Raw genomic sequence first — 24,355 nt, 5'->3', positions numbered from 1 at the left:
CAATAGCAGGAAAATACTGCCCCAAGGGGAAAAGTAGCTTGTAGGTTGCCGTGTTATATTACCTCTGTTTTAAATCTTCAGACAATGTGTCCCTGTTTCCCCATAGAATCAGCCAGTACTCTTAAATTGTGTCTGGATTGTAATCTCTTGCTTCTTCGTTAATCATGTGTTTTGTGTCTTTCTATCTTCTTCCCTACTTCTCTTGCCTTCGTCTCCCTCCCACTTCTTTGCTTTCAAATGCTTTCTGCTTTGAAACAATTATGCCTTGATAGCTATTGTCCCCCAGCTCCCTTGCTTGAATGATTGGCAGAAATCTAATGTGCCCCCTTCCCATTACATCATTGTTAGCTGCAGAAGCCAAAAGTGTTTCACCAGTTTCACTGACGGGGCAGGCATGAGGCTCAAGACAGCTCAGTGGCTAGAAACAGATAGAGAGGGACAGGAACTGGAGCAGAGGCCCAAGAAGCTGATTTGGGTAGTCTTCGGGCTCAGCTGAAAGTGTTCAATTTGAAAATGTACTAACCAGCTATTCTCAGATCTCCCTCTTTTTCCATCCAGGTCCCTCCAGCAAATCTTTAGCCAGGACCTTACCACCTACACCTCCTCATAGGAGGACTAAGATGGGCTGTAAGAATGGGGGTGGTGGCTTCCTCCCATACCAATCATAGGAGTCTCTCAACCCTTCCCCACATTCATTCCTTTAATGAACATCTCTTTTAAAGTCTTTTTCCAAGCCATTTAGTTAGTCACTGAATATTTTTCCAATGGAGAACCTGCATGGGCATTCACTCTGCATTTGCATACTCAGTCAGGACATACGGCTTACCACTTGTCATGCCATGCATGAACAGAGCCCCTCTTGCAACCTGCTGCGGGGAAGGCAAAAAAAAAACAAACAAAAAAAACTACCACTGCACCCAAGCCTATATAGTGGCAAGAGAAAAATTCCTTCCTAACCGACCCACCCGTCACAACTGAAAGGGGTAGCTAGAGTAATGATCATGGTAATTATTGACCAAGCCTGTTGTTTTACTGCCTTCAGGGGAAGGAGGATGGGCACTGATTTCTACTGTATGTAAAAAGGAGACTTCCAAATCATAGCTGCCCCCTTTAAACCTTGTTATGCCAGAGGATGTATCAGCAACCATGCTGACCCTTTTGCAGCCATTTTCATCCCCCTCTTTCTCCTCTCCCCCTTCCCCCCAGACAAATAACACCTGCTTTAAGGTGCGCAGCAGTAACTCTCTTCTGAGTAACCCACTTGTGTGATTCAGAAGTGAGAAAATTAATTGGGAAGCAGTATGTGAAGGAAGAAAGATTTAGACCAGAGACACATCCTTTGTTTTGAACAATCCAGACTTTGAGTACTGAGGGTTTTATTATGCTGAACAAGTGTCTGTTCTAAGAACTCACGGGGCAAAATTGTTTGAGTAGCAGAGAGACATCTCAATTTCAATAAAGGAAGTGCTCTTCCTTGTAAGTTTGACCTCAGACCAGCGGGACTGTATACCTGCTTGAGAACTACTGTTTTTTTGTATCCCAAAAATTATTCCCCATTAAATAACTAATCATTACTTGGACAGTTTGTTTTGATCTGATGACACCCTTGGGGTTTCCACCAAATTTACCTGCAAATCAATCAGCCACTATACACATTGAAAATATAGCTCATAAACTTCTGGAATGAAATGAGCTCACAATTGTTCACACTGGGAAGTTGTAAAAATGCAGGAGCTATTTGTTGCCTCTTCTGTTTAGCAAGGTTTGTATTTGGTAATGATTTTTGAAGAGTCAAAAGAATGAAAGTAATCAAAACATAAGGTTCAGTGGTGCTAGATCAGTAGAACATTGGCTGTTGAGCAAAACAAATATTCCCAAAGAAAGTATAAAACATTTTCTGACTTGCAAAGTTTTTACTGTCTATCATTTAAATTACTTAAATAAAGGGAGCTTTGCTACTCCCAAAAGCTGAAAATATAACACTCTCCATGCATATTAGCTTGATCTTTTTGACAGACCAGAAAACTGTTTGCGTATGCCAATTAAAACAAAGATGGATCCCCAGTGGCTTTTTCCTCACACAACATGTGAAGACTGCATCATTGTTTGCTGGGGTAACCCTGGATAAGGCGGCTCTCCAAAGTAAACAAACTTTTCAAAACTTTCATGACAGATGGGGGTTGCAAATGCACTTTAATAAGAAAGTTGCCAAAGCAACTTTTTTGCAATCAGCTTATATTTACTTAACATCTAGCAACATTGGGAACACAAGGCAAATACTTTCTCACAAAATGTTTTAACAAGAAACACTTTTTTTTGGAGAGTTGATACAGGACCTTTTTCTTCAAGTTGATACTTTATCCTGATTTTTATATTAACTTGTCTTGACATGTCAGAAGGACTGTTAGAGGTTAGAAATGCCAGACTGTAATTTGAGGTAGACAATCTGACTGATAATGTAATTTCCGTGGTGACCATAAACACCTTTGAGTCTATTGAGTAATTTAACTATTATTATAACCATGACCATGCTCACTTGATAGGTGATATCATAGCCTGGGTATGCAATGTTAGGTGAATAAAATACAGTAGAATACAGATTTTTTTGGTTTTCCTTTTGTAGGGCAAAAGTAAGTATTTTATATATTCTTTTTACTGCTTACTCATTCAGTACAAATATGGCCAGAGAATGGATTATCAAAGAGAAAATAACTTAGGTCAGTTTCTAGCAATTACTTAACGTGTTTAAAAAAACATACAAATCTCTATTTCAGTTTCATTCAATTCAAACACAATTCATACAAAATTAATTAAACCACTAAGAAGTGTTAAATGTCACCAAACTTTATTTTAATTAAATTCTACTTCTCACTGAGGATGTGGATAACTGTATTCTGCAGCAAAATTATGTTATATTATAGTGATAACTGTAAAGAAAAGGGTAAAACACTACCATCATAATCTTTTCTTTTCTGAGTGAAATTCAGGCATTTGTAGCCCCAGATATTCATTGATGAGGTGGCATTTCCATATAGCGTCAAGAGGAAATAATTATATCAGAACTGTGCATGTGGCTTGTAGGGAACATTCCACACAGGGATAGCTACTCCCCCATATTAAAAGGTGGGTGATTAGCTGCATCTCTGGCTCCATTTCTTTCCCAAACATGATGGCTAGTTAAGGTGAGGTTGGAAAAGAGTGTGGCCCTGTGTGAACCTGAGGACTTCATGCTTGTTCCACCAAAAATCTCAGAGGAAAGAGCCTGGGACTTTATCTTTTCTGTATCAGAGAGGTAGCCATGTTAGTCTGTATCTTTGAGAACAAGAAGAAGTCCTGTGGCACCTTATAGACTAACAGATATTTTGGATCATAATCTTTCATGGGCAAAGACCCACTCCAACAAATGCATCTTTCTGTGATACTCCCTATGGTGAAGCTCAGGATGGTTAAAAATGGCTGACGGGTATATACATGGGGTATGTCTAGACTATTGGGAAGATTCACCAGGTCAGGGTCCATCTTCTGGAGTTAAATTTCACACACCTGGTAGAGGTGCAATAACTCAAACCATCTGGTGTTGGCAGTTGACCCCTGTACTCCTCGATATTGTGAGGAGTAAGTAAGGTCAATGGCCCAGTAAGTCAACTGCAGAGAAGTCAATTCTAGCTATGCAATTGCTGTAGCTCAAATTGTGTATCTGCAATCAACTTACCTGCCTAGTGTAGACTAAGCCTAAGAAGCATGACTACAATAGACTCATATTGCCAAGGAGCATGTGCATTGGGTCAGGACTGTTTCAGAGAGACAGATTTTCCTGCCACCAATCTCAAAGAGGAATAACTCCTGTGGGATGATGTAGGTGAAACTCTACGAGAGGAAGCGCTCTGGAATTCCAGACAGGAAGCTGTGTACTAATTCACAGATAAAATAATTTCTGTCCACCAGGAAGAAAATGCTGGGTGTGTAGATAGCAGATGACATTCAATGAACAAGACTAATACCATGCATTTATACTCTCCTAAAGCCCATGCAGGGTTTAAGACCCCTGAGTGTCAACAGTCATTGTTCCACATAGGCTGCTTGCATGCCATCGTTCAAGACATTGTAAGGAATGAGCTCTGCAAGGAGCCTATAGTTCTGCACTTGGTGCATCTTTTTGCCATCCTTATATGTTAAGAGTATAATGGGTTGTGAAGGAACATTGCAACCTCAGGCTGAAGTAATTGTTCCATGCCCTGGCCTGTGCTCTGTCTCTTGGAGAGAGGATTCTTTTTCCCCAGCCCCAAGCAGATATCCATACAGCACAGATGGGCTGCTTGGAATTCAACTGATAGATTTGGTGATACTAGTTCTTGAGTCTTTGCTATTATTTCTTTTTCAAGAAATACTGAGCCCTTTGAAACACTGGGCACAAGGGCCACTGCTCACTTTACTGAAACCTCGTCCATCAGCAGGCCTGTTTGTGCTTCAATTTCACAGTCTGTAAATTTGGGTAAATGTCACTTAACTCTCTGGATTGCTATCAAGCTTAATTCATTCATGTTTGTAAAGTGCTTCCAGGTCTTCAGAATGGAAAGTGCAGTATACTTACAAATTACCTTCCCCTGTTGGGGGACAGCTTTGTAATGTATTGAGTGAGTGCTCCAGAGAAAAGGCAATGGCTGTACTCAAGATTCACTGCTTGACCATATTCCCCATAGACTCTGGTCATATCACCAACTATGATGTTGGTTTCTGGGATGCTCCTTCTAGACTCTGCAATTTCACAGAACAGTTTGTGCCATCTTCTGTTGTCACTTCTTCCCACTATCCACCTGTAGTGGACTTTTCACTTCACTACTAAGTGCTTTGTATCAAGTTTTCCTTTAGACTGTCTGAAATTAGTCTGTTATCACTAAAAACAGGCCAAGAGATGAACAGGTGCACTTTGATATAAATGCACTTATAAGTTTGTTTTGTATTTTTCTTCTCTCAGATGTATTTCTCTCTTAACTTTCCCACAATTTCCAGTGCTTTCATATATGGTATATATCAATAACGTCTTTAAATTGATCTGCACCTATTAAATGTGGCTAACACAAAAGTAGAAACCAAGCAATCTGTGTATAGAAATGGGTATGCACATAGAAATACAGATATTTCAAAGAATATCTTGGAGGTCATGTAAAAATACCCTTTTGATTATCTTGAACTAGTGCCAGTGTTACCAAATTGAGGTCCAGATATCCCATGGCCTGGGGAAGCTGGGTGATCACATCATACTGGCTCCTTCCTCTGCATTGCAACTCTGAAATTATGCTAAATATAGTTAAGAATATTGTTCATGTAAGCAATTGATGCAGTTGCTAAAAGAAAGTTACTCAATGAGCAATAGAAGGGAGAGAGGTATATGGGATACTCTCTACAGATGTGATCCATGCGCCAAAAAAAGGTTTGGGAACCCCCAAATGGTGCATTTGTATACTCTTTGTAACTTGTGCAAGACAGTACAAATTGGATAAAATATTATTACAAGGGGATACTACTGGAGTGTAATGAATAAATTCTAAGGTGCACCTATGCATTGATTAGTGTCACTGTAATGGAGTCATAATGCCAAGTTTTTTCTCAAGATGTATATAAACACCTTTCTAGTTTAAAATCACTGGGACAGGCTTTCAGCCCTATGTGCAATAAGCTTGCCCCTCCCCACATAGATTTTCAGGACAACACCTAATAGTAATTCCTAAGCAGCCCAGGACTAACATGCGGGATTGTGACATACCCTCTTTTTTTCTGCTGTGCTGGCATTATGCAGTATCTGTCAACTTTAGTCTACATTTATGTTGGGATGGTCCTCACTGGGCTGGGTAAGCTGGTTATAGACAGGCTACTCTATGGTGACCTGCAAAACAGCCACACGTTTTTAAAGGATCTTACACTTTAAATGATTCTCCCAAGGTCACATAGAAAGTCACTGACAGAGCCAGGAAGAGAACCAAGGAATCCTGATTCCTAGCCATCTTCTGTGCTTATAAATGACACTCCCTCCCAAATAATACAAATTATTTCTAATAGGTAGCTATTATTGACAATATCCACAATATTTAAGGTACATCAGCAATTGCCAGAATATATACCTTGAAAACATAATGTTCATAGAGAGAGGATTTTAGGAGACATTTAAATAAGTGAAGGCATAGGCAAAATGGAGACTGGCAGCTCAATCTAGAGTTCTTCATACTTTTGCAGAGTTGTCTTTCTTTTTTTCTTTAGCCCCAATGTTTAGTTCAGCTGTGTCTGATGCAGAGGTGGTGTGTTAGCATGCTTTAATATTGAACCATTTACACTTGCTCTTAGTTGTACAGCATACAGGGCAATGAGCATAAAATGGTGCAGTCAAAGCTAGCTTTCTTTACTGATGTCTTTCCTCCAGGGTGCTGCAAATTTGTTCAAAGTGCAAGCAATCCATTCCAAGAAACATTTATCAGAAATCATAAGGATGTAATATAATAAAAGTTGTATAGGAAACCCTACATATTAAATGGGATTTACCAGCCTAAGCCTTTGGAAGTGCTTTCCTGTGAATGACTGGAATGGAGCAGAACAAAGTCAATTACTGACTGTAATTAAGAAGTGGATGCATTTAAACTGTAGAGAGCAGTAGCAGTCTTCTTGAAATTGCCTAGTTACTCTGAAGATTAGTATGAAGAAAGAGAGAAAAGGACTTGAACTATATCTTACAGAGAGTATATTTTGAATTAATTCTCTTCCTACAATTCTGTGATCTATTTTACTGATTTATTCATAAATCACCCGTTTATATATGATTATTACAATAACACATTCAGACACAGAAACTTTCAAAATATATTTTGCCTTAATCTTGTTAGCAATGAAGTATCTCTTTTGCATATCATACGGTACAATGTTTATCCAGTGCTGAAATACTTGTGTTTTAATAAAGCCAGAATTTACTGAGCAGAAGACTGAACTATGTTCTGTCCTTCTAAAACCTTCAAAATACAGTATATCTAATTAGCTGTGTCTACACGTACCACAGCTTTTGGAAGAAACATGATAATGAGCTGTCCGGAAGATGCTAATGAGGCATGGATGTAAATTTCCCATGCATTATTAGCATATGTGCACATGGTTTGGAGTCCAGAAGAAGCTCTTCTGGCCTCCAAAATACATGTGCAGACGTGCGGCCCGCTGAGATCTTCCAGAAGGAAACCCTCCTTCTGGAAGCCCCTTTTTTTCAAATATTCCCCATGGGCCGCACATCTGCACATGTATTTTGGAGTCCGGAAGAGCTTCTTCCAGACTCCGAACCATGTGCCCATATGTTAATGAGGCATGGGAAATTTACATCCATGCCTCATTAGCACCTTCCAGACAAATCATTACCATGCCACTTCTGGAAGACGTGGCACATATAGACACAGCTATTATGTATGTTTCTTTTACTTTGAAAAATTTTTTTTTATAATTTTAACAATGATTTGTTTATACAGTAAGAGATATAGTAGATTAGATTGCCCTCTCTGTATGGTCTAATGCATTTTTGCATGTATATTAATAAATTGTAATGTTATGTAATGCAGTACAGTTATAACCTGAAACTTTCAATATAGCCCTGGAAAAACATCAGTGGTTCTGTTAACTTAGGTGGGATTTTGAATGTGTGCTGTTTCTAAAAAAGAGATGGGAGTTTAACTTTTCTAGTTCAAAAGAGGGATAATATCATTGGACCTTGGAAATCAAGTATTTGAGATCTACACGATAATGATTATGTGAAGGGTTAACATTATATGCTATGGGATGAGTAGCTCCTTTGTGGTGGGGAGGGATAGCTCAGTGGTTTGAGCATTGGTTTAGTAAACCCAGGATTGTGAGCTCAATCCTGGAGGAGGCCATTTAAGGTGCCGTGACAAATATGTAAAAAAAATATATTTGTCAGCAATGGTGATAGATACTGCTGAGAGTGCAGAGCACTGGACTCAATGACTTCTTAAAGCCTCTTCTAGTTCTGTGAGATTGGTATATGTCCATATATAAATACTTCCAGTTGTGGTTAAATTAATAACACAGCAATTTAGGTGGGAATGATGCTTGGCCATTGTACCTTGATGCCTTAAAATGTGCTCCAGTTATGGTGAAATTACACCACACTATATCACATCTTTCTGTTAAATACATGTCCAAGACCAAACCTTGCCAAACTTACAACATTTTTCCTTGCTTAAGCAAAAATCGCAGTGAGATTCCTGCTTGCAAAAGACCTGAGTAAAAGCCTCAGAATTTGGACACCATTAATAAAGTTTGGAGATTGTCTGTCTGAATGAATAGCCAAATGTATGGATCACTTGCATGTTCCCTGTTCTCTGAATCTTCCTTGTACTGATCCTCTGTCTGGAGACAGGAGCATTCTCTGTTTATTCAAATATGAATACTACTTATAACACTTCAGAAAATGTTCAGACTGACAGAGAGAAAGAAGTGTGGATATTTACACCAGATATTGCCAGCTACTTTAGATAGTGGAGCTGCATATCAGGGAAATTAATATTCTTTTGATAAATTTTCCCAGTGTGGGGGTCAGAAATGTAAATTGACTTGTAGTCAAATAAACTATTTTTCTTGGTAAGTGGACTCCTAATTACTTTGCTATAGATATAGATATCTATGTGTTTTTAAAAAGAAATAACACTGATGTTAATTTGACTGAAGTGTTCAGAAAGAGGCATGCTAGCAGAGCTGAAACAGCAACCTAAAATGACAGGAAATTCACAATTAATTCTAATACACACAAGTGCATTTTTTTCCAGAGTGCCTTGACTTATACATTTGAACCGTCTGTCTTAACTCTGAATTCCCTGGCTTTTCTTAGCTTGTGTCACATTAACATTATTTTGGTACTCTATGAATTCAGTATTTATATTACAAAGACAATAAGTCATTTGTTGTGACATAGACTAACAGTTTTCAGGAAGAGCTTCAAAATTGCATGGTAACTCCCAGTTCTCTAAAAGATAATGACTGGCACAAAAAGAAAACAATTAGTGTGTGCGAGTACATTTTAACAAAAATAAAATGAAATGATCTATCTTGTGTGGTTTGCTTACCTGTCATGTCTTTTTCCCTTCCCCCAACCAGCTCACAACGATATCAGGAAATGAGTTCCTCCTTCAGTCAGATATTGACTTCATCATATTGGATTGGTTCCACGCTATCAAAAATGCAATTGACAGATTGGTATGTATTTGTTTTGGCTGTTACCTTTATTAATTAAGATGTAGCAATTTAAACTTCATTTGCTTAGACATCTATACCGGTTTTAGACAGGAGAAAACTAGCTAGCTAGAGAGACATGCTTTATTTGAAGGATATATTTCATATTATTTCATATGTATGGCTGTATATCTTGTTTAAAAAAAGTCAGATAAACAAGGTTGTTGAACTAAAAAATCATTTGATTCCTGCATTTATTTCTCTGAATAACAAGGACATTGGTTTACTGTGGGTTGTAAAAAGCACACAAGCGCTTAATAACTAATGAATTTTTACATTTTCTGTTTATGCGAGCAACAGTATATAATCTTCAATAGAACTATTAATACATTTCAGCCTTTTATGCATTTTCATATTACTTATTCACAAGAATAGCACTGGCAAATAATATTCCTTTGTAACTGATTGCTGTTATTCTCCCAGGAAGGCTTGGATTTTTCTTCTAGAAATAAGCCGGGCTGTGTTTTATGAAAACCATTTTTAATTACTCAACCCAATTCAGCCATAGTTTTTTTTTTCTTTTTTACTACCCTAGGTATAAATTCCAAATCCCCTTTTACTAACTATGCCTGATCCAAGAACAGATTCCTTTTTATGGGACATTGATCTCTCTTGATTGCTGCAAAATGTAGTTAGAAAAGTTATCTCTATTCACTGAATTTTCCAGGGGATTTTGCTGAAACTGAGTGCATAGAAGCTGAAACTGAGGTCTATGTGACACATTAGAAAGGGTTAATGTGTGCATGTTTGTGGCTCCATTAAAGAGTTATATGCAATGTAATACCTTTCAAGCTATAATAGACCACGGGGAGTTTGATATGAGGATTTATGTCTTTGTATGTTGTATTTCATTGGCCAAGTGTACTATCACTTGATATCTAGCTGGAAGGTTTGGGGAGGAGTTGGAAAGTTTCAGAGAGGAGCACAAAGAAACAAACCAGTAGTAGCTGGGTACATAACAGCAGATATTTAGCTGACATAAATTATCATATTCAGTGGAGAAGTGACAGTTTATACCAATTGAGTGTTTGCACCCATGTTATCAGTACAGGACAGTGGCATATGCATGTTGTCAAATCAATGTGGATTGGGCATAATACACAGATGCAGCAACTATAACCATCTTCTTCTTAGAGCATGTGCAACATGCTTTACCTGGCCCATGGCTTTGATTCATCACTGAATTTGGTCTGCTGGTTGGATTGTTAGCTTCCCCAGCTCAAGCTGGATACTGGTGGGGAGGGCTAGATGATTGTTGACCCATGCTCCCCAGTGTATCTATGAAAAAAAACTGTAACATGTTTTTCTTCAAGCATGCATCTCAGCTTTTGGGCACCAGGGTGGATGCATTTCCATTTTGCCAGGTCATATTCCTTCTGGAGTGTCAAGTATTATCAGATACAATAGCTCTACCCCTCTTATATGAAACTAGTCCCATTCTGGTTACCTCCCATATCGGTGAAGTGGGGCACCCAGGGATCACTGAGTTCTCTCCTTCTCTCCACCTGCAAAATGCTTTAATATAGAAATGTCAGTGGTTCCTGAAACTCAATATTTACTTGCAATTTTCCAAGATGGGAAGGCAGACTATTTTAAACAAACTTTCTCTTTGTAATAATTCAAAGACGCTCTTTGGACACACATACAGTGCGAAAATCATTTCAGTCACCAGAGTAAAAAAATTAGGCCTTTTGTTTTCCAATTTAGCATCTGAAATTTATTTGAGAAATTAAAACCAACTGTAAGGGTTATAAAACAGCAGTCTTATGGTGAACAGGTTTTGAATTACACTTTCCTTGACTTAAATATTCATTATATCATTTGGGATAAATGTCTATCCATTTCTGATTCTGTGAGTGTTCTGTAGTTTTGTACTTAATAGTTCCATATAATATATAATTTTGTTAAAAAATCATTATTTCTAGCCAAAATATCAGAGTGGTACACCAAGAAATCTGGAATTCAAACTTCAAAGATCCTCGAGCAGCGAATTACTGAACAGCTTAAGTACTGAGTCCAAAGAACCAAAATCTGAAAACAGAAGATCTTTAAGTAAGTTTTTTTAATTAATTGTGTAAGATAATTTTTTTTATATTACAAATGTAATTAAATTAGGAATTTAATATTACAACCTATTTGTGCCCTTGTTGGGTAAATAACATACATCTAAACAAAGAACAATTTTATTTGTTAGCATTTGAATTGCAGAGACATTGTCTTCTAATCTAAATAAATTCCACAGGAAATAAAATATGTATCCAAGGTGTTTATTTTAAAAGTAAGAGACCTGGAACCTATCCTAGCATTCTATTATTCAGACTTTATTTCTATTTCAGGAAAATAACTAATTTTGATAGAATAATTTTGTCTGCCAGACATTTGTGCACTTGAGCTGTGTACAGGAAAAGGAATATCCTTTGCTTCAGACAACCAGAAACTCTACTATAATTTAAAAAAAAAAGAAGTCAAAAGTTTTACTTTATTTGCCTAGCGTGAGCCTAAGTGAAAAAAATCTCTGCAATGAGTAATGATTTATTCTACCCCAGATAATCTTCCTTTTTGAAATATTGTTGAGGCATTGAAAATTTTGTGAGGATGAAAGACAAAGAGCCTTCTCATGAGTTCCTGAGACCATACACACTGTCAAATCTAGAATTTTCCCTTGTTTGATATGAGATGTACATACTGAATTTAAGATAAACTCATTCTTGCAAAGATCTGATGGACCTTCGCAGAAACAGGAATTTGCATGTTGACAGGTCTCTGCAGGATCACCATAGTAAATGCTAAGGTTTTATAAGCATAAGAAATATCACAGCTACATGAATGGCTGATTCATTCTCCTTGATAAATGATTGTAAATATAGGTAATAACTGTGAGGATTACATATGTATTTACAAAAGTAAATTCAGTTAACTCCCTCCTTTTGAAACTATAGCCATTTTTGGCTTCTGTAGCTTGTCCAGTTGAATCTATTTCCTTTTTTTTGCAGAATGTAAAGCAGCTTTGATTGTACCATGTGAAAATACGTGTGTATATCTCTTTGTTCTTAAATTGCATGTTTTGCTGTAAGTCTGACAAAGGCTCAACAAGCCATGAAACAGTCTAAGGGCCTGATCCTATTTCAACTAAAGTTAATGGCAAAGTACATGGCAACTCTCTCACCATTTGCTGACCTTTTTTTTCCATGGTATCAAAACTCATATTTCACACAGCAGTGATATAGGAGTCAAAACAGAAGAAAGAGATCACCATCAACGATATAACCTTAGTCCACATTTCTTTTTTAAACCATGTAGAGCTGTGAATGGCCTCTATCTTGTCACAGGCTGTTTAAATGGTTAAAAATTGAAAATGTCTGTTGACAAATCTCACCAAACTGAAGTTTATATTTAAATGCTGCAGACTGGCTTGCTTGAAAATATTTTATCTAGATATTTTCCCCCATGAAATTAAGTAATTATGTGGAATTATAAAAATCGTAGTGTTCACTTACTTATTAGCAGTCAAAGCACAAACTGTATTGTCACTTTTCTGCCTTTGGCTTTCTGTGCCCTTAATGTTCACACAAGTATTGTCGCCAGAATTATTGGCAGCTAGAGCCAAAATTGCTTTAAAAAAGCATGAGAACTGGTAATGACACATTGTTAGCAGTTAACAGGTGGTCGTTTCATTGTCCAGTTTGACTGGAAAGCATAGAGAAGATATGTGCAGTATCTGCAGTAAGCGCATTTATAAAGTTATTAAAGTTTAAACAGTTATGATCTTTCTGTAACTTCCATTTTATTGATGGCTGCCAGAAAAGTCAAATTAAAACCTAGGGATTTTTAAAGTATGTTTATTTCTCAACCTGACAGAAACCAAGAAATGGAAAGCTTAGGCAGGGTCTTTATGAGGAAGAAATGGAACTGGTGTGAATTAGAAGGCCAGTGACATCTCCTGCAGAACTTTATTTACTAGAAAGAGACAATTCATATAAATCTGCAATAATTTCTTTACATATGAAATGTAATGCTACTTTTAAAAAAGGGGTCAAAGGTCTAGCACTAGATGTTGAAATTTTCCGTTTATTGGTTGAACAGGTATTGTGGGGACAAACATCCCAATAGTACTTGCCTCAGTTCACACCTGAGGAAACCTGTAGGTGATGAGTACTGAAGGTTAAGTCTCTATACTCATTTAATCCTTAGTGTCTCTGTGGAAACTCCTAGAAATGTTGGCAATTAGTACCATTAGTGATTATGGGTTTTGAGACTTGGACACCAATTCCATTTTGGAAAACCAGAAAACTCAGTTTACACACATCCCAGAACCTTAGTCAGCTCAGTGATACAGACTTTCGGTCACCACTAGCCTGGTCTGAATTAACTCCAATGACTGACTATCTACTTTTCTTCTTAAATTGATTGTTTGCAAAGTTCCTGTTTTTCCTAAGCAAGATGGTACAGGTTGAACCTCACTAGTGTGGTACCCTTTGGACCTGCCTGATGCCAAATGAGAGAATGTGCTAGACCACAGGAAGTCAATATTGTCTAGCAGCATTACCAACACTTTACCACTTACTGGCCTCTTAGAAGACATTCAGGAGTAAATTAGAGCTAAATAACAGCACCGAACATTGAAAGCTAGGATTGGGGGCTGTAAACAAACTTTATGGGACCACAGCAAACCTTGTCACAACCTTGATAAGTGATCATCAGGCTAACTAAAATCATACCGGATGACAGATGTTGGTAGATGAAAGAGTGCCAAATTGGAGACTTTCAGCCTGTAGTGGTAAACATTATCATTGCAAATCACGACCTCAGTCTAGCTCTCAGGTGGTCAGGGATCCATTATCTTATACTTTACAACAGGAGTCTCTTGCTTGTCCTATGTCAATGGTAAGAGGAGTGCTGAGCCCATTTAGGACACTTTTTGTTTTAAAGCAAAATCCTGCCCTTTGGATATCTCTGCCTTCGGTGCAAGAAATTTGGCTAGTAACACCAGGACTCTTTAGTCGATGGTCTGGTAAATAAGTAGGAATATTTCATAATCCGTACATGATCATTCAGAACTTTGCCTGTTTCTTGAGACTGCCACCAGTGATGCTAATTAATGCCAGCTGTAATGGTGCTTTCTGTGATGTGGACACCTGTTTGCTAGTAAGTAGGCTGTGACCAGCAGATTCATCTTTTACATTGGCACTGAACAGCCATCTTATGGTAACAATTAATGTTCACCACTAATCTGGGTTGGATTTGAATTACTAAAGCTTCAGATGCCCATACAGCTCATCCTACAATTCACTACTGTTCCATTAAATCATCGAGTTCTCCGAAAAGGACTGATTTTGTTTTGTGTGTTCCCAATTAACAAGTACTAACTGTTTTGTCCACAGTCAATAAAAATCTAACTTTTTGCTCTATAATAGGCATCACACTTTTTGTGTTCAATATGGAGGTGGTGACTTTTGCATTTGGGTCCTTATCACACGCTTTTTTTTCACCCCACTCATCAGTGACCACTTGTGAATGAGTCAGGGCTTGAACAGCTAGAGGCATCTCTATTGATTGCAGGCTGCAATCCATTTTTTCTTCCCTTTTCCAAATGGAAACAAACGGCTTCTCAGTAGGAAAAGTGCCCTTTGGCTACTATATCAATCTGAGGGCGGCTCTTGTCAAAATGCACAATCACAAGCTTGGTAATGCAGTACATTCCAAAAGCACTATATTTCCAACCTGTTCTCCATCATTCCCTTATGGCGTCACATTTACTCAGTTTATCACATACTTATTAATATTTTACATTTCCTTGAAAGTGATGGAGTTGTATTTTTATTTCAAAAGTAACAAGAATAAATACTAATTGTCCTCAGTTATTTCCTTATGCAGTGGTAACAGTAATCTGTTCCTCGGTTTTAGGTTGCCAAGGCAAAGTAATTAAATATTTTATATTTTTTGAAAAACTGTGCTATTAGACAAACTCAATCTGATCTTCATCATTGCTGTGTGATGCATAAGAGCTAGAACTGGCTGAACTAAGAAGATTGCATTTCATTATTTTTATTGTTTCTGCTTATTATTTCTTCTTATCTTTAAAAAAAATGTTCCTTGTCTGGTAAACGTCCTGTACCTTCCTTAAAATACAGGAGTTATTTGTGTAATCACTTTGGCCATGGCTACACTAGCCCCTCCTTTTGAAAGGGGGATGCTAACGAGCCACTTCAGCAGATGCTAATGAGGTGTTGTCAAGAATATGCAGTGCCTCATTGGCATAAAGGTGACCGCAAGTATGTTGAAAGTGCGGCTTTCAAAATGCACACCACCTGTGCAGATAGGGGCTTTTCTAAAGGATCCATTTTATTTCAAAAGCCCCTTCTTCCCAGTTGGTTTTGGGAAGAAGAGGCTTTCGAAAGCTGGGGGTCCTTTTGAAAGGCCCCTGTCCACACCAGTGGTGTGTGTTTCAAAAGCGGCATTTTCAAAATGCATGTGGCCAAAGTTATGCTAATGAGGCACTTCATATTCATGGCAGCACCTCCTTAACATCTGCTGAAGTGGCTTATTAGCATCTCCCTTTTGAAAGTCAGGGGAGCTAGTGTAGCCATGGCCTTTGGGTATTTTATATTTTCTTCTATATTTGAGTGCTATATTTGGAAACCAGCCCCACTTATTAAGGCATACACAGTCCAAATGTGATGTAAAAATAGTCATCAAGAAGATTACTGATGCATTTTTGTTAATATTGCTATTTATTATTACAGTATTACTGTAGCACATGGGGGCCTCGGTTGAGGGTCGGGGCCTCACTGTGCTAGGCATATCACAAACATAACAGTCATCCCAAAAGATACAGCCTTAAAGACTAAAAGGTAAAAAAGTAGAAGAAATAAGCAGAAGAACAGGGTGGAGGGAAGTAAACCCAGTATGTTAGGCACAATAAATAGCAGTCCTTGAATTCCATTTCATTCATCATTACCATAGAGCCCTTATGTCTTCAACAAGTTTCCATTCAAATTCTAATATTTTGGCTACCAAAACCTTCTATATTTCATTGGGAATGGTAGACATTTTCATTTCCTCTCCTAAACAGCAATGTAGGGCCTTGCACACACTACAGAAGTATGTGGATTTCAATAATCAGTGCAGGGTACATAAGTGTCTGTCTCCTAACATTTTAATACAGAAAATAAAAAGATTATGACTCTGTTTTTATATGTTAAGAAATCTATGAAAAAAAATCATTTGGGGGGGCTGAAATTTTCACTACTTACGTTTCTTCCAAAAGGTAAAATTTAAATAAATTCCCTCAATCTTTGTTTTGTTTGTTTTAAATTTTGCAAGGATAAACAGTTTACAGGTTTCCTATTTTGATACCATTGCATCCAATAATTTCACACTTATCGAATTTCACATTTATTAAAAATAGTTGAGGTTTGAAACGGTGTATATACAACAAAAATTATTTTTGAAGACAGTTGTGAGGGTAACAGTAAACTTATGGGTGACTTAAATGTCACTTCTTAATATACTCAGTAGGCACAAGCTAAGAATTTTAGCAGAGGTTATGGAAGACTCAACCCTTATTAGCAGCCTAATGCATCTTTGCCGTCCTTCACCTGACAAGAACTGATTCAGAGAGAATTAACGTGAAATGGATTCCTGAACTCTCTCATATATGTTAACATCAAAGGAACGTTGGCATTCATATGAGTAAAGGTTGCGTGATTGGAAGTGGAAGTCAAATCCTAGTGAGGAAAATAGAAAGGAACATAAACACTCCCAAATTAAGTGTCATAACGTAATAAGAAAAGCCAAAAAAGATTTTGAGGAACAGCTAGCCAAAAATTCAAAAAACGATAGTAAAATGTTTTTTAAATACATTAGAAGCAGGAAGCCTGCTAAAAAAGCAGTGGGGCCCTTGGACAATAAAGATATAAAAGGAGCGATCAAGGAAGACAGTGCCATTGCGGAGAGATTAAATGATTTCTTTGCTTCAGTCTTCACGGCTGAGGATGTTACAGAGGTTCCTAAATCTGAGCCAGCCTTTTTAGGTGACAAATCTGAGGAACTCACTCAGATTGAAGTGACATTAGAGGAGGTTTTGGAGTTAATTGATAAGCTGAATAGTAACAAGTCTCCAGGACCAGACGGTATTCACCCAAGGGTTCTGAAAGAGCTCAAATGTGAAATTGTGGAGTTATTAACAGTGGTTTGTAACCTATCCTTTAAATCCACTTTGGTACCAAATGACTGGAAGACGGCCAATATAACGCCAATATTTAAAAAAGGCTCTAGAGGAGACCCTGGCAATTATAGACCGATAAGTTTAACATCAGTACCAGGCAAATTAGTAGAAACACTAGTAAAGAATAAAATTGCAAGGCACGTAGAAGAGCACAAATTGTTGGGCAAAAGTCAGCATGGTTTCTGCAGGGGGAAGTCGTGTCTAACTAATCTATTAGAATTCTTTGAAGGGGTTAATAAACATGCGGACAAGGGGCACCCAGTGGACATAATATACCTAGATTTCCAGAAAGCCTTTGACACGGTCCCACACCAAAGGCTTTTATGTAAATTAGGTGGTCATGGGATAGGAGGAAAGATCCTTTCATGGATCGGGAATTGGTTAAAAGACAGAAAACAAAGGGTGGGAATAAATGATAAATTTTCACAATGGAGGGGGGTAACTAGTGGTGTTCCCCAGGGGTCAGTCCTGGGACCGATCCTGTTCAACTTGTTCATCAATGATCTAGAAAATGAGGTAAGCAGTGAGGTGGCAAAGTTTGCAGATGACACCAAGTTGTTCAGGACAGTCAAAACCAAAACAGATTGTGAAGAACTACAAAAAGATCTCAGCAAACTGAGTGATTGGGCAGCAAAATGGCAAATGAAATTTAATGTGGGTAAGTGTCAGGTAATGCATGTTGGAAAAAATAACCCAAATTACACGTACTACATGATGGGGTCAAATTTAGCTACGACAGATCAGGAAAGGGATCTTGGAGTTATAGTGGATAGTTCTATGAAGACATCCACGCAGTGTGCAGCGGCAGTTAGTAAGGCAAATAGGATGTTAGGAATTATTAAAAAAGGGATCGATAATAAGACAAAAGATATCATACTTCCCCTATATAAAACTATGGTACGCCCACATCTTGAGTACTGCGTGCAGATGTGGTCTCCTCACCTCAAAAAAGATATATTGGCATTAGAAAAGGTTCAGAAAAGGGCGACTAAGATGATTAGGGGCTTGGAACGGGTCCCATATGGGGAGAGGCTAGAGAGACTTGGACTTTTCAGTTTGGGAAAGAGGCGATTGAGGGGCGATATGATAGAGGTATATAAAATCATGAATGGTGTGGAGAAAGTGAATATAGAAAAATTATTTACCTTTTCCCATAATACAAGAAGTAGGGGACACCGAATGAAATTGATGGGTAGTAGGTTCAAAACTAATAAAAGGAAATTTTTCTTCACACAGCACACAGTCAACCTGTGGAACTCCTTGCCCGAGGAGGCTGTGAAGGCCAGGACCCTATTAGGGTTTAAAAAAGAGCTTGATAAATTTTTGCAGGTTAGGTCCATAAATGGCTATTAGCCAGGGATAAAGTATGGTGCCCTAGCCTTCAGAACAAGGGCAGGAGATGGATGGCAGGAGATAAATCACTTGATCATTGTCTTCTGTTCTCCTTCTCTGGGGCACCTGGCATTGGCCACCGTCGGCAGATAGGATGCTGGGCTGGATGGACCTTTGGTCTGACCCAGTATGGCCATTCTTATGTTCTTATGTTCTTATGAACTCTCTCATATATGTTAACATCAAAGGAACGTTGGCATTCATATGAGTAAAGGTTGCATGATTGGGTCTACTGCCCACCTGAATGCCATTGTCTGCAAGGAAAAGTGATTAGGACAAAAGTACATATATTTATATTGTGCTGTCTGTACATAAGCAATGGAAAACAAAACTTAGAACTTATGAAATTTTGAAGAATGCTTCCTGAAATACAAAATATTCCCTAAGATTGTAGTTGGGTGATTTTTGTGACATCTGTAGCCTTCTCCAGTTCACCTTGTTAAAGTTCTTGTGGGTTTGGAGGAATACGCCATGACTGTATGTGTTTTTACAAAATCACTGAAGGCCAGTTTCTATAACTCTTACTCATGCTGAGCAGCATTTGCTCAGACTTGTTGTCTTGTAATGGAGCCACTCATCAAGCTAAGGACCACTTGTGTGACAAAAGAGTGCAGAAGTGGACCCAATTCTAACTCCAAAGACTGGAATTCAGACTGCCTCCTCTCTATTTACCTCAGTGAGGTAAAAAATTAATCCTCTTCCTACCACATTTACTTCACCATGATGTCAGCTTTTAAGCCAAATGGGTTCATAGTATAAGGTTAGATGATGTGTAGGTGAGTTAGTATTATTTTTTTTATAAAACCAAAGAAATGCAATGCAAACTAATATAACACAAATAGCATTAACCATCTCCCTCCTGTGTAGACTATAGCGGATGGATTAGCAGCAATGGGTACCCAAATTATGCTGGGGCAATAGATAGTGCTCATATCCATATTTTGGTACCAGCCCACCTTGCCATTGTCACTATGAAAGTGTCACTAGTGTTCACAGGGGGATGTAGGCTACCCCTTGCTGCCTTGGCTCACAGAGATGTACGTAGGCCATTTTGGCAGCTTCAAGAAAATATTTACCCATCAGCTCAGCTCAGAAAATACAGAATGATTACAGGATATTCTTTTGGCAGATTGAAGGGATGCTTGTGAAGTTTAGTCAGTGAAAAAAATATTATAGTGTTTAAATCCATGGGCAGCAAGTTATATGAGCCCAACGTATGGAACTCCTGGTCTCTTCCCTGCCTGAGGGCAATGCTGCCTCTCCTCAGTGAGTTTGAAAGATGCCTCTTGCAGAGAAGCAAATGACCTGCAAACAAGAAGGCAGCAGGCTCACAGTAGGTGGACCAGTATGGCCTGGCTGCTAGACATATAAGCACAGACGAGAAGGGTGCACCATGATTGGCAGAGCCCCTCTTTCAGTCCTGCCCCAGGGGCCACTGCTCTGGGACTTCCTGTGGAGCAAGAGGAGAAGAGCGACCTTGTGGCTGATGATCTACTGCCTGAGGGGGCTTCTTGGGTAGGTGTCTTGAGAATCCCCTGTGCCCACAACCACCACCTCTGCCCCATGATGGGCAAGAGGCAGCCTCATGCCCCACCTGCCAACTGTACGGCTAGGGTGAGGTGCAGCTTGGGGGGTCAAGGGCAGACCGTGTGGGAGGTGGGGTGACTGGGGTAGGACATGGGCCTGGGGTGCAGCTGGGAGGGGAAGATGGATATGAGGGGTGAGCCTATGAGAGGGCACTTTGGGGTAGTATGCAAAGCAGCGCATGGCACAGGGACCCATCCCCCTCTGCCCCCAGCTGCAGGAAGGCGTATGTTGGCAGCTTGATGAGTGAGCAGCTGCAAGCTGCTCTAACCTTGCTGTGCTGCCAGTGGTGGCCCCTAAGACATTTTAAATCACCCAGGGTGGCAGGCAGGGCTGGAAGACATGTATAGGAAAACAGGAGGATGAGGGGGTACTCAGGGGCAACAGCACCTGAAGATCCCCTCGCCCCTCAGAGGTATTGCCAGGAGGAATGTGAGATTGTACACCAGCAGTAGAAACCAAAATCCTAGCTGTGGGTACTCTGCTAATCAGCTACCTAGCACTAAACTGTCTCCTGAGTGTCCGCACAAGAGCACATCTTACAAGGAATAGTGCCCTAGACCCCCTCACCTGCACCCTCATTTCCTCCCAGACCCTTCATGACACACCCCCACCTAGACCCAAACTCCCTTCCAGAGTCTGTGCTGTGCATCCTTCCTGTGCTCCAAACTCCTTCCAACAGCCTGTCCCCCAATCCTCTGCTCCAGTCCACAGCCTGCACCCAGGACCCAAACGTCCTCTAAAAGCTTTAGGCAGGTTTTGGAGAAGAGAATTTGAGTGGGGAGGGGTGCAGGTTCTGGGCACCAACAAAATTTTTAAAAACCTGCCACCCCTCTTTATATCTGCTCATTGTTTCCTGCCTAATATCTGTGAGATACAGAGAGAAAAGCTGTTGCCATAGTGGAGAGCAGAGGGAGAGTGGTTGTCTGCTGACTTTGAGCAGCCAGATGCAGGGTCTATTATAAAAGCTCAATATAGAGCTATGTGGTTCAGGAAGACTGAAAGGACAATTTAACCGTCAGCCATTGGTACATTCTGTGCTGGGTGTTCTCAGAGCCTGCAGCTTCGGATACTGCTAAGAATTGTTGCTGTTCATGTATAAATATGGCTGGGTGTTTTCCTGAACCTACATGTTTGGTTTACATTTACAAGAACCATTTGCTTTGACTATCATTATGCATTCCGCAATATTTATTGTGAACAAATTAATTTTATTTTCCAAAACCAGAAATTTATTCAGCAGAAAAATACCTGCGGAAATTCAATGTGCAAAATAATCTTAAAGGCAGTGTTTTACAGTTGTTAACGTAACGTAATGTATAGCAATTTAGAAATAGGAGGATGTTAATATGTCTGTAATGTGAGTGCAAAAATGTAGTGCATTGTGGGTAGACCTATGTCCAGCATATGTGTAGCTGTGGTTCTCTTTCCTAGAGTAGTAGGGGTCATGATAAATCATGGGATGGCAAGTAATATGTTGGTGGTCATAGGAAGCAGCAATCATGGAGGTCTCCAGTGACTGTGAAAGATAGACAGACTAGGCTTTTTAGCCCTCTAAGCCAACCCCGGTCTGCAATATTTTGATTTGCTGCCATTACGTCCTGATTTGTTTCCTGTTGCTTGCCCTTCTGGGGGTCCTTGGGCCTCTATCTTTCTCCATGATGTCAGTCATATTGGCTTGCAGGATCTTGCTCAACATGTGCTCCCAAGTACTCTTCTTTTTCCTCCTCCTCTGAGTCTGGAGAGCTGTCTGCATGGAGGTGGCACCCTTCAAAGACAACCATGCCCAAAACTGTTTATAGAGGCAGACAGATATATCACTGGTTTACAAACACAAGGGAGAGAGAAAAGTAAGTTGCAAAACTCCCTTCCCATGTTCCCTTAAATACTTTTAATAAGAAATACTTATAGTCACGTCAGCTTAAGAGTACCTCAGGCTTAACCAGTACCATCAGGCACCATGCTGTTGCTTAAGGTTCCTTTAACCCAAGCCTCTTGGTAATTTTTTTTTTACTGTGTGTAAGTTTATGTCAGGAAATAAATCAGTGAAGACACAGCTATCCAGTGTATAGATGATTGGCATAAACAGGACAACAGAAAAGTGCTCTCAGTTAAAGCTATGCTTTATTTAATCATCTGATGGCCAATCTTCCATTGGGGACCCCAAGATGTGTCCAGAGGATATGTCTCTGTTGAGTCCAATGCTCCCAAATTCTCTTCCTTGTTTATTCATTAGTATTAGAATAACACATCTCCTGAAAAGAACTTGTTAATTGGGGGAGGGGGTAGTTGGCATCCCTTGAGGCCCTTACCTTACCAATAGATAAATTTTCTGTTTTCCTCAAATGCATATGTAGTACCCAAAGGCACTGAGACCTCATCTGGGGTGAGTGAAGTCTCTGCTCTACAGCATGGGGCTGAGAGTAACCTGGCCTTTAGCTCAAGTGATAGAGTGTAGTGCTTTAAACCCTATATTCACAGGTTCTATCCCTGGTGCTGGCAACCTGGGTCTGTTGGTGTTACACATACGTCAACAATTTTTGCAGAGATCTCATCAGGAAGAATACAGGGACAAGCTGTTCTTTCCATGTCATTCAACACCCTCTTCTCCTGACTCATTCATGGTAAGGCTGCTGAATAGGCCACCTACAGCCTGTTGGCTGGGTTACTTTTATCAATAAACTATAGTGGTTCCTGCATTTCGTTAGTCTGTCAAGATCTCCTTGTACACAGCCATGATATATATCACCCATGAGGGATGGAGGGGGATTTTTTTGCTGATTGGAGCTATAACATTTGAGTCTCAGTTCCATCAGTATAAGTAAAGAGAAAGAATGACACCAAACATTGTGCTATTTTCCACAAGCAGTGATGATATTAACTGATATCTCACTCCTCAGTATCACAAAGGCAAGAGCACACCTGCTAGTTGTGACCTGCCTGGACTCATGTACCATTAGCCTGTTTACTGCAATGGTGCCAGTGAAACTCACCACAGAGTGGCATGGTAAAGTGTCCTACCAATGAAGAAGTAAAGCAACCGTTCCTAGACAATGTTCAGCAGAGAATCGCAGGGTATCTCCTTTGGAGTTTTGTCACAATATCTCAGGAAGACAGAAGTAGCATCCCGATGAAAATAAACAAGCTGCACCACATTGTTCCCCCTTCAGCTTACTGCCATCTAACCCAATGACGCTGTTTCTGTTTGTTGTACTTCTACCTCTTCATGTATGAGTAATACAATAAATAGCTGATACTTGGCGTTTTTAGCTTGGCAATGGGCCTTGCATCATCTTGCTTTTAAGGATTGTAAGGAAAAATGTGTTCACACTCTTAATCAAAGTCTCTTCCTCTTTGTCATCTCAGCTGTGTTCTGCTGGTAGGCATGCATACACTGTTGTGAAGTTTCAAATGTGTCTTGGCTCATGCTCTGGTTGGAGTCCTGCACCAAGTCACCCTCCCGTCCTTGTCCTCATCCTCCTCTTTAGTATCCATAGGGGTATTTTTCCCCAGGCTTCACAAAGATATCCACTGTGGTCTGAAAATTGCCTTTGGGGTCTCCACCAACTGTGGCATTCAATGTTTTTAAAAGCACCAGTTCTGCAGCACAGGACCATGTCCATTGCTGGCCTCCCCTGGCTTGTGGTAACCCTGGCAATGTTCTTCTGCTTTCGTACACCATATCCATGCCCTGTTATGTCCATTGGCCTGCAGACCCCGTGCAGTCTGCTCATACATTTCCACATTTCTAAGATTGGCCCACAGATGTCTTTGCACAGCCTACTCTCCTCAGAGGCCCAGGAAACCTAATACTTCCTGCTTACTACAGACAGGAGCATGGAGTTGGCATGGGCAGTTGAGCAGTTGCACAGAACAAGG

At 39.5% G+C, this 24,355-nt stretch overlaps 1 protein-coding gene across 1 annotated transcript in view; it reads left to right on the top strand.

The window, feature by feature from the left end:
• The window catches only part of ARHGAP15 (Rho GTPase activating protein 15), a 500,572-nt gene that overhangs the window by 242,689 nt on the left and 233,528 nt on the right, over positions 1–24,355 (top strand). Inside the window, exons 7-8 of the mRNA XM_075001536.1 lie at positions 9,139–9,237; positions 11,199–11,325. Of these exons, the coding sequence (XP_074857637.1) occupies positions 9,139–9,237; positions 11,199–11,325 (226 nt within the window). The remainder of the gene's footprint in view (positions 1–9,138; positions 9,238–11,198; positions 11,326–24,355) is intronic.

Source organism: Carettochelys insculpta, chromosome 8, assembly GCF_033958435.1.
Source record: "Carettochelys insculpta isolate YL-2023 chromosome 8, ASM3395843v1, whole genome shotgun sequence".
Taxonomy (NCBI): Eukaryota; Metazoa; Chordata; order Testudines; family Carettochelyidae; genus Carettochelys; species Carettochelys insculpta.
The sequence above is the reverse complement of the archived record's forward strand: the minus strand, read 5'-3'. Positions and strand labels throughout refer to the sequence as shown.